General features: G+C 36.5%; 1 protein-coding gene across 1 annotated transcript; it reads left to right on the forward strand.

Moving 5' to 3' along the window:
* The first annotated feature begins 4,509 nt into the window (after positions 1–4,509).
* On the forward strand, positions 4,510–9,523 carry LOC105318186 (glycine N-acyltransferase). The gene is made up of 5 exons (XM_011415135.4): positions 4,510–4,714; positions 5,875–5,982; positions 6,436–6,553; positions 6,688–6,811; positions 7,967–9,523. The coding sequence occupies exons 1-5, from the start codon at positions 4,634–4,636 to the stop codon at positions 8,388–8,390; spliced, it is 855 nt and encodes a 284-aa protein (XP_011413437.3). The 5' UTR covers positions 4,510–4,633; the 3' UTR covers positions 8,391–9,523.
* Positions 9,524–9,765: the final 242 nt, after the last annotated feature.

A 9,765-nucleotide genomic window follows, 5' to 3' on the forward strand; every position in this document is an offset into this window, starting at 1 on the left:
CCGCAAATCGTATCAGGACATATATGTTATTCGAGGCCTCAACAAACCACTTCTTGGTAGACTAGCTATTGAGAAACTTGATGTTGTCAAGCAGATTGCAAGTCTGCAGCTGCACTCTGATTACAAGCAGAAATTTCCCTCACTCTTTACAGGACTTGGGAAACTACAGGGAGAGTACGAGATAAAGCTTAAAGAGGACACGAGACCATACGCAGTCACAACACCAAGGAGGGTGGTTTTACCTTACCTAGAGAAAGTCAAAGCGGAGCTGCACAGAATGGAGAGCTCATGAGTTATCTCACCCGTAGATGAGCCGACAGATTGGTGCTCAGGTCTTGTCGTAATTCCGAAGAAAAACAACAGTGTTAGACTTTGTCTTGACTTAGCACAACTGAACAAGTGGGTAAGAAGGGAGAACTTTCAACTACTACCCAGCACTGAGGAAACCCTCAACAGACTCACAGGAGCCAAAGTTTTTTCCAAGCTAGACGCTCCAGCATCTAGACTCTTAACAACATTTATAACACCTTTCGGGCGATATTGCTTCAACAGATTACCTTCTGGTATATCATCAGCCCCAGAGTATTTTCAAAAAAGGATGCAGATGATCTTACTTGGTTTTGAGGGAGTGTTGTGTCAGATGTACGATGTTCTCGTGTTTGGAGCCTCCCAAGAGGAACATGACAACAGGCTAGAAAATGTGTTCAGAAAGCTGTCAAAGACAGGCATTACACTTAACAGTGAAAAGTGCGAGTTCTCGAAGGACCAAATCACATTTGTTGGGCATTTAATAGACAAAAATGGGATACAACCAGATCCAACGAAAGTGCCGGCAGTTAAGATTTATGAGGCACCACAAAATGTGACCAAAGTTCGACTCTTCATGGGAATGGTGAATCAGCTCGGAAGGTTCACTGCTAACTTGGCAGAGCACAGCAAACCATTGCGGGACTTGTTACACAAGGACAATGAGTTTACATGGGGACATCCACCGGAGCAAGCTTTCAGCAAAATTAAAGATGAATTGAGTAATAAGACAGAATTAGCCCTGTATGACCCAAAAGCACCAACAAAGGTGTCTGCAGATGCGTCGTCATATGGTCCTGGAGCCGTACTTCTACAAGTGACAGACGACAGTACTGACTATTGGAAGCCAACTGCATACGCGTCAAGATCTATAAGCCAAACAGAACAATGATATGCGCACGTAGAGAAAAAAGCACTGGCAGTAACATGGGCATCTGAAAAATTCTCAGTTTTTTATTGATTGGTATGAAATTCAGCATACAGACAGACCACAAACCTCTCATAGCACTATTAGGATCAAAAGCTATTTATGATCTACCACCTAGAGTTCAACGTTTCCGCATGCGACTCATGAGATATGAGTATGATATACGCCATGTCCGTGGTATATCACTGTACACAGCTGATGCTCTCTCTAGATCACCGCAGCGAAAAATTGCAAGAGAAGAGGAGGAGTTGCAGAAAGCGGTAGAAGCATATGTGGACAGCATCATAGAAACTCTTCCAACAAGTGAGTCTCTCTTGGAAGAAATTCGTAGAAAACTGCATGAGGACAGTGTTCTGAGAATTATCATGAAGTACTGTGAGGAGGGATGGCCTGGTTATGAGCATCCATCAATCAACATTGTCACTCGTCCTTTTTGGCAGATAAGAGAGGAACTATCTGTTTGTCAAGTATTACTCATGAAAGGGAATCGACTTGTAATTCCTACAGTTCTAAGAGGTGAGAGCTGAAATGTTGCAAAGAATCCATGAAGGACATCAAGGGATACTGAAATGTCGGGAACGAGTCAGAAGTTCGATTTGGTGGCCAGGAATAAATTGGTAGACAGAGGACCTAGTGAGAAACTGTTCTGTATGTGTGAAAAACAGACCTGATCAATCTGAACCTCTACGACAAACTAAATTCCCAGACAGACCATGGAAGATGTTAGGAACAGACCTATTCCACCTGAAAAAGTACAACTACTTACTTGTCGTTGACTATTTCTCTCGCTACTTTGAAATATCCAAGTTGAAAAACACTACTTCACAGTCGATTGTAAATCATCTAAAATCAATTTTCGCCAGACATGGTATACCAGATACTCTAGTGTCGGAATATGGACCGCAGTATTCTAGCTCAGTCTATCAGACCTTCTCCAAGGATTATGGATTTAGACATCAAACAAGTAGCCCTCACTATCCACAAGGAAACGGCGAAGCTGAACGTGCGGTACAGACCATTAAACGTTTAATAAGAAATGCAACTGACCCTTATCTCGCATTACTGGCATACAGAGCAACGCCATTGAACAATGGAAGCAGCACAGCTGAACTCTTAATTGGGAGAAAACTTCGGACGACTTTGCCGGAAAATCCAAGAAATTTCTACCCAAAATGGCCAGACTTGGAAAGAGTACGTCAAGTAGAAGAACAATATCATCAGAACCAAAAGTTCAACTACGACAAAGCAAGGAGAGCGAGACCGTTATCTCAGTTAAATGCCGGAGAAACAGTTTGGGTGAAGAGGAAGGAGGAGGAACCACTGGGACAGTCGTAGCCAAGACACAACAAAGCGACCGTTCGGACATAATCGAAACGGACAATGGAGCCATTCGCAGGAATCGACGACACTTGGAACCAGCCAATATGTTGAAGGATGAAGCATTTGCAAGTGATACATTCGATCAAGATAACAACATGCAGAGCGTTAAAAATCTTATGTGTGAAAATGTGTGTGGTGAAAAGTTGTCGTGCACAAGCCAAAATCAAAGTGCGACAAATGTTGTGAGTGACAAACATGTGCGTGTCGATCAAAAGAGTTCACGCATCACCAGATCTGGTAGAGTGTCCAAGCCGGTTCAGAGACTGGACTTATGATTTGTTTATTTTTATAACTTCTTTAGTGTTGGTTAATGCATGCCTTGAATTAGATAAATTCGAAGTGGTAATGTTATTTGAAAGTTTCTAGTCAGTAATTTCTAGTCATAGTATTGTTTGTTGGTTGAAATGCGACTATGTTTGCTTTAATACAAGTGTCGGATAGTATTCCCCGCTTTATACAGTAAATGTTTATTGACTTTGTAATATCTTGAAAAAGGGAGATGTAGGATAATCTGTATTATGAAAATGTATGAAACATTCTATGTACGATCTAATGATATTGTATTGTGACGTAACGGGAATAAACAGCATGGCTCACACATGTGTAGTTATGTTTATTTGAACTAACCTAGGACATAACAAACGTACCCTTGAATTACAGGGAATGGTTTCATGTGGTATCCACAATTTTTTTTCAGGGTGCAACTTTCCAATTTATCCGTATTACTTTGCACAGATTGTCAGATGTGGCTGTCTTACTTCGCATGCACACCGAACACGTGTTTCGTTCATACAGAGTGCATAACTCTGCTTCTTTTTTAATACCCCAGCGACACTACATTCAACACAGTAAATGAATGATAGTAAATCCAAGAAAGTAACAACGTTACATCGTTTCCATCGGTTTCTACTAAAACACTCTGTTTCTAATATCCATGCGATCATTGACATTATTCGATCGGCCGTAGAGTGTAGTTTGCGCATGTGCGATGTTATAAATTACACTGGAAAACGGTCTACAATTAACGACGATTTTGAATAATGTGTTCCTGTATTTCAGTCTGCTTTGTTTCGTCGTTCATGGGATATTCCTTATCAGTGCAGTGATTGTTATACTTTTTTGTTCAGAACACGTTTCTACAAGTCTTTTCGCCCAATGGTAACGTTTTCGGGTGAATAAACTACCTGAATGCGGTGAAACATGAATAGTGCTATCGGCCTTATGTATGGGGTTTATAGCGATGAGGAGACAATAGGAATCGACTAATATGGCGGAAGTCGGAGATAAAAGGGAAATAATGCGTATTTATGAATTCATGTCAGCTTTAAGGATAAGTTTAGTTGGAAAACACAAATGTTAGGATGCCATATTTTTAAAGAACTCCAATGAATTTTTAACAATTTTATGCATCTATTGCGCGCCATACATGTATTTGAAGAACCTATATTTTAATATAGGGAAAAGCCTACCAATTATTTTCCCATAGAACTCCATACAAATGTTATGACCTCTCAGTACTTTACTATAATAGTCTCAGTCAAATCTTTGGTATCATTTGAAACTTCAGTTCAAGACCTTTCAGGAAATGAAAAAAAAATTATAGGGTCCCGTGGCATTTATAGGTCAAATTTGCAGTTGTTTACAACTTACAGCGATCGGCAGTAAATGTCACTCTACATAAAAAATCAACCCCCAACTCTACAATTTTTCCTAGTGTTGCTTAATATTCTTTAAAATATTCCCCCATTCCATCATTTATTTTGAAAACTTATATTTTTACTACAAAATGAGAATTGTCACATACCTGAATTCAGCCAATCGCGTAACGCCTACCCATTCATTCCTTATTACAACGTTCTATAACTTTTCTCTGATGTAAACATCCGGGGGCTATAACTTTTCTCTGATGTAAACATCCGGCGGTTTGTTACTCTCATTCCTATAAACAGGCGGGTCGTGATTTAGAATACAAGTATCGAATAAAATTAACCTCATCTTGCAATTGACTGGAACAACACTATGGCTGTCCGTGAAGTTCTCCCCGAAGAGTATGATGAACTTGATCAGAAGCTAGAGAAAGAACTGCCACTGTCTATTTTAGTAGGTTTGTTTTTTGCTTACTTCCGAGTTCAGGAAACTCGTATGTTTAATCATCAAATTTAAAGTTAAAATACGCTATCATCTGGCTACGAAAGACGAATAGGGTCACATAAAAATATTTTTATCTCGTAATTACGAGAAAAGATCTCGTTAAATCGAGTTATTTATTTTGTTATTTTGAGAAAAGATCTCGTTATTATGAGTTAATTATCTCGTTATTATAAGAAAAGATCTCCTTATAACGAGAAAGATCTCAGTTCCTGTGGCCTTGCAAAAAATACCGGGTATAACACTAAAGAGAGAACAGAGCAAACTATGGCCATTTGGCATATTTTGACCTAGCTTCTTGGCATTTTATGTCCAAAATGCTGTCTTTTTATTTTCAATTGGTTTTCGATCCTTTTTAGGATTTAGATAAAGTTTCACTCGTTTTCAATAATTTCTTTCAAACAAAACAGGGGGAAATGATAGGTTAAAGTTACATTTTTATTAAAGAGCGTCAAATTTCAATAGGATTTATATAGGTATTTTATAAGCATTTTATTTCTATATTATATCCTATCGTTTACGATACTTTTCATTTCGCTTGTCGATAAAGGATTGGGCTAGAATTGTTGCTGAGAGATGTAGTCGGCCCCTGGGGGGGGGGGGGGGGGGGCGTCATGACGAATGGTATTTAAGGAGGATATTACTATTTATATTTCATTGGTGGTTAGTTTTTTTTCTAAAGCCGACACGTTATACTTGTGAATTGTAATATATCCTAATCTTGAAACAGGTCCTCTAGTTCTAAGGAAGCGTTTTCTGAGATTCCATACTTTTTGAACTTTGGCATTATTGATTCTTACAAGGTGATCATCCATCGTAAAATGCCGGAAAAAAACCACTCAGATATAAATGAAGTTAGGTTAAGATCTGGTCAATTTTGCTTCTTATTCGACCTATTTCTTTAGACAGTCTTTTTTAAAATGCTTGACTAATTATGACGTCATAGTTGGATTTTATGTATTTTTTGCCGTATTTAACGGCTTTTAAGAAGTAATGTAGAGCATGAAACATTTTTTTTACTTTTCATTTTAAATTATGAAAAAATTAATTCAGACACATATGATCGATTAAATATTATTTTATTTATAAATTAACATTGTGTTCTATTGAAGGGACTAGTCCATTTCCGGTTGATGAGGAGGAAGCACCTGTTGAGAGAGAAGATGGTGTTGGTGGACAGTTGGCCGGACTTTTCTGTCCTTGTTATTGTGGATAGACAGGTGTGTAGGCCCAAAAGTAAGCGGTTTGTAGGTAAATAATTATTAAAAAGGCTACCGTCGGATGACCTAATAGCACAAATAATGTACAAAATATATTTCTGCGACCTTCATACCTGTATCAAACACTAATGAAAACATTTTAATGTTTAAATTAATCTATATAGTGTATAACACTTACATTAATTTGTTGTTCTGTTCAGCTCACCATGTTTAATCTCTACCAACAACTATTACGATAGATACTCATTTCTTCATATCAAAGCATTTTCTGTTAAAAGACAGTTTGAAATGAATTCAATCTACTTTTCCATCATATCCAAGAGTATATTTAAACTCAAATCTTCTTCATTGTGTGTGTCTATATATATATATATATATATATATATATATATATATATATATATATATATATATATATATATATATATATATATATATATATAACCATTCCAGATGAGAGGTACTGTGCCATTTGCAGCGGTTTTCTGCAGAGGACCAGACTTTGCATCAACTCTGGACACTTTGCTTCAGACCGCCTCGAAAGGGTTGTCTCCTCCTGTTTATTTCGTCGGTAAAGAAAATACTAAAAACGTTTTTCTAAGAATATATTAATGACATAATTTGTTTTGATTTCAGAAAGATCATAACATTAATACTTACATACTCTATATGTACCCTGCTGTAGACAGAATTTTGGTGTTTTAGGTAGTTCCACTGACGTCATCGATGCCCTAATTGGGCAGTATAAGTCAGCAAATACCTGTCCCTTCCGGAAAGACCACTGCAATACATTTGTGTATGCACTACCTGCTGAAAACATTGTACCTCTGTAAGAATTCATTTTTACACAGTGATGAACATTTTGGTAGACTCAACAATAGCTGTTTCTATAGTCTAGATCCGCGCTACTCACCCATTGTCACGCTTAAACATGTACGAAATTTCCATACAATAGATACTAAATTCATCAAGGCTATTTTAATTATAGAGTATGAATCTAGTATTATAGTATGACGGTACATTGGGAAATATGAAATCGACATTTCTTCATAGAATAATTTTACGACGCCTGACATTCCCACAAACGCCTTCAGTGTTCATATATTTCAGGACACGGTAAGGAAATTAACTTCGGTCCAAAGGTTTAATTATGATTGCACATTTATGTGTCTTTTCCCTTTGTAAAAGAACATAAGAAATACAGTCGGCTTTTTAAAATAAAATGATATGTCAAGATAAATATAACAAGACACGTTACTTTCGCTCAAAAACGATGGTCATTTGCAGATCAATACATGACACTCTGCGAAAATATAAGAAAGACGTTGACATATCGCTCCAATGCAAATATGCATTGTATGATCCCCTGGCTATGAAATTTAACATTTATTTAAGATCTTATCTTGGATCTTTACATTTTCAATCATTAAATATTACTTATTCACCGTGTAAAGAATTCACAAAAAGATTTCTTCGATTTACAAATCAAAGAAAAAAATTGAAATTCATTAATAAAGTGTCGGAATACATGTTTATAATGAAGGCTGGGTAGTCAACATATCACCCAGTAGAGCTACCTTCATCCTAAAGATATGATTTTTAGGCTATAAACTATTGTGTAGAATAGGAAAACTCCAAATATTTCAGCTGCAGGAGGCTGAGTGGTCAACAAATTAGCCACCAGGTCCGTCTTTAAACTCTTAAACATGATATTTTGACCAAAGCTTATCATTCCGTAAAGAAAAATCCAAATATCGGAAAAATTTTCATGCCACATTTTCACACTGAGTTTGTCGTGTGAAATAGGTAAAAACGGCAAAAAACCCTCACATCTATCCAGTCCTCCCAAAATTAGAATACTCTCCTACATCTTTACATAACTCACCTCTTTAGGGAGTGTAAAATGGTCATTAAATGACACGAACATTCAGTACTTATTTAAATGATGCATATTTTGAAAATTCATGGTTTTTGCATTTGTTAGAGCGATGCCAGATGGATTCAGAGAAACAGAGTTAACTGAACGTCACTTAGACGCTGTAATCAAAGCATGGCCTTACTCGGAGGAAATGGATAAGATAGCGAGTGTAGAAAAATGGTTTAAATACACCATTTTTAATTTCCTGACAGTTTGCATCGAAACAGATGATGGACGGCCCGTGGCGTGGGAAATGCAGCAGGAGTATGGAGGCCTTGGGATGCTGCATGTAGAGCCCGAATATCGGAGGAACAAACTTGGAAGCATTGTCACGAGAGCACTGGCGAAAAAATTAACAAAGGAGGGCCAACTAGTGTTTGCATGTGTAAATGACATTAACGTCCCTTCCATTGCATTTCACGAAAATAATGGCTATGTGCGGTTGCCTTTCGAGTTTTGTTTTACGGAATATTTTTTTGAAGCAAAATAAAACTAAAAAAAAGGGGTTTTTTTCCATAGATTTTCCTTTTTAAAAAATATTTCACAAACGTTACCTGTCATAATGATTATATAATTGATTCATTCCTAGCTCTCTGATTGGATGATATTCAACAATCTAGAAAAAATAGAAAGTTATATTCACCTGCACGTGACCTAGAAGGCCAAATGAATAGAACATTTGATTTTCTTTACAATGGCATAAAAAAGATCGTCCCATAAAGTCGTTTTTCAATTTGTTCGGCTTTGGCTTCAAACTAAAATCTTCGCTTGATAACACTCAATTTGATATGTATGTATCAACTCGTTGCTGAATCATGTGATAAAACAATAAATGCTGTTCTTTTGATGATTAAGCTACCCTCGAAGTGCAATATTCATCTCATCACTGGCTCGGTTATAATTGTACTTCTCAGGTAACATCGTATTGACCTCAAAAACAGCAATACTTGTAATGTTATTACAACTGCCAAATCCTCTTTAAGGTTGGATTGCAGTGTCCTTTTCTGCTTTTGGGATATCTTGACAAATTTTTTTCATTGGTTTAGTTCTATTATAAATATACGTGTACTATTTTTTAAAATAGAGACAATCACATGATAATCATCCTTTATACCCCATAGTGTATAGAGCATCAGCAAATTTCCTTCACTGCTACCAATCCTGGACCAGTATGGTTAACGATCCCCGGCATGGTACAATACTTTCGTTTCGCTTTCAACTGTTCTCCAATATATTCTTGGCCTCCATCTCTTTCTCTTGATTTCTGGGGCCAGTGCAGTGCTGTTATAGCTGTCGAATAGAGGTCTTTCGTAGCACGTGCCGTAATTATTAAAAAGGAGACAAAACACAAACTTTCACTGTCTTACTCATTTTAAATGTATATTCATTATGAGGTTATATGTATCTTATACTCAATTAACATGGTTTAGATTGTTCAAAAACATTTTATTGAATTATTATATACATTGGGTTTGATATTCTAACATTAAACTATTGTCTCACTTTTATAGAAATAGTGTACCAATGCTATAAAAATGATATACATGCATTTACAGAAAAAAAAGAGGCAAGTGGGCCTTATCGGTCACTTGAGTATCTGCAGTGTGTGGCTTTTGCAATGTATATTCATGTGCATTATAATTACAGGGCTATTTAAATGAAATCGTTATTAGTATTCAGGGATTGTTTAATCCAATAAACTTTCTAAATTCAAATATTATTTAAAAATTGAAGCATACCGATATAAATTGAACAAATCTTAAGCTTCTATGTTCTATCAATAACACTGCTCTATTTTGAATTTTTTGAATTGTTAATGCTAATACATGTATGAGTACACATACAAATTTCTATTCTTTAAATTC

This window comes from Magallana gigas, chromosome 6 (assembly GCF_963853765.1).
Source record: "Magallana gigas chromosome 6, xbMagGiga1.1, whole genome shotgun sequence".
NCBI lineage: Eukaryota > Metazoa > Mollusca > Bivalvia > Ostreida > Ostreidae > Magallana > Magallana gigas.

What these genes read in the sequence shown, in the direction of transcription:
- LOC105318186 (XM_011415135.4), top strand. Translation starts at nt 4,634, where the DNA reads ATGGCTGTCCGTGAAGTTCTCCCCGAAGAGTATGATGAACTTGATCAG. An exon ending in AACTGCCACTGTCTATTTTA is followed by an intron (nt 4,715 to 5,874) that starts GTAGGTTTGTTT and finishes GTTCTATTGAAG; the next exon opens with GGACTAGTCCATTTCCGGTT. An exon ending in TTGTTATTGTGGATAGACAG is followed by an intron (nt 5,983 to 6,435) that starts GTGTGTAGGCCC and finishes TAACCATTCCAG; the next exon opens with ATGAGAGGTACTGTGCCATT.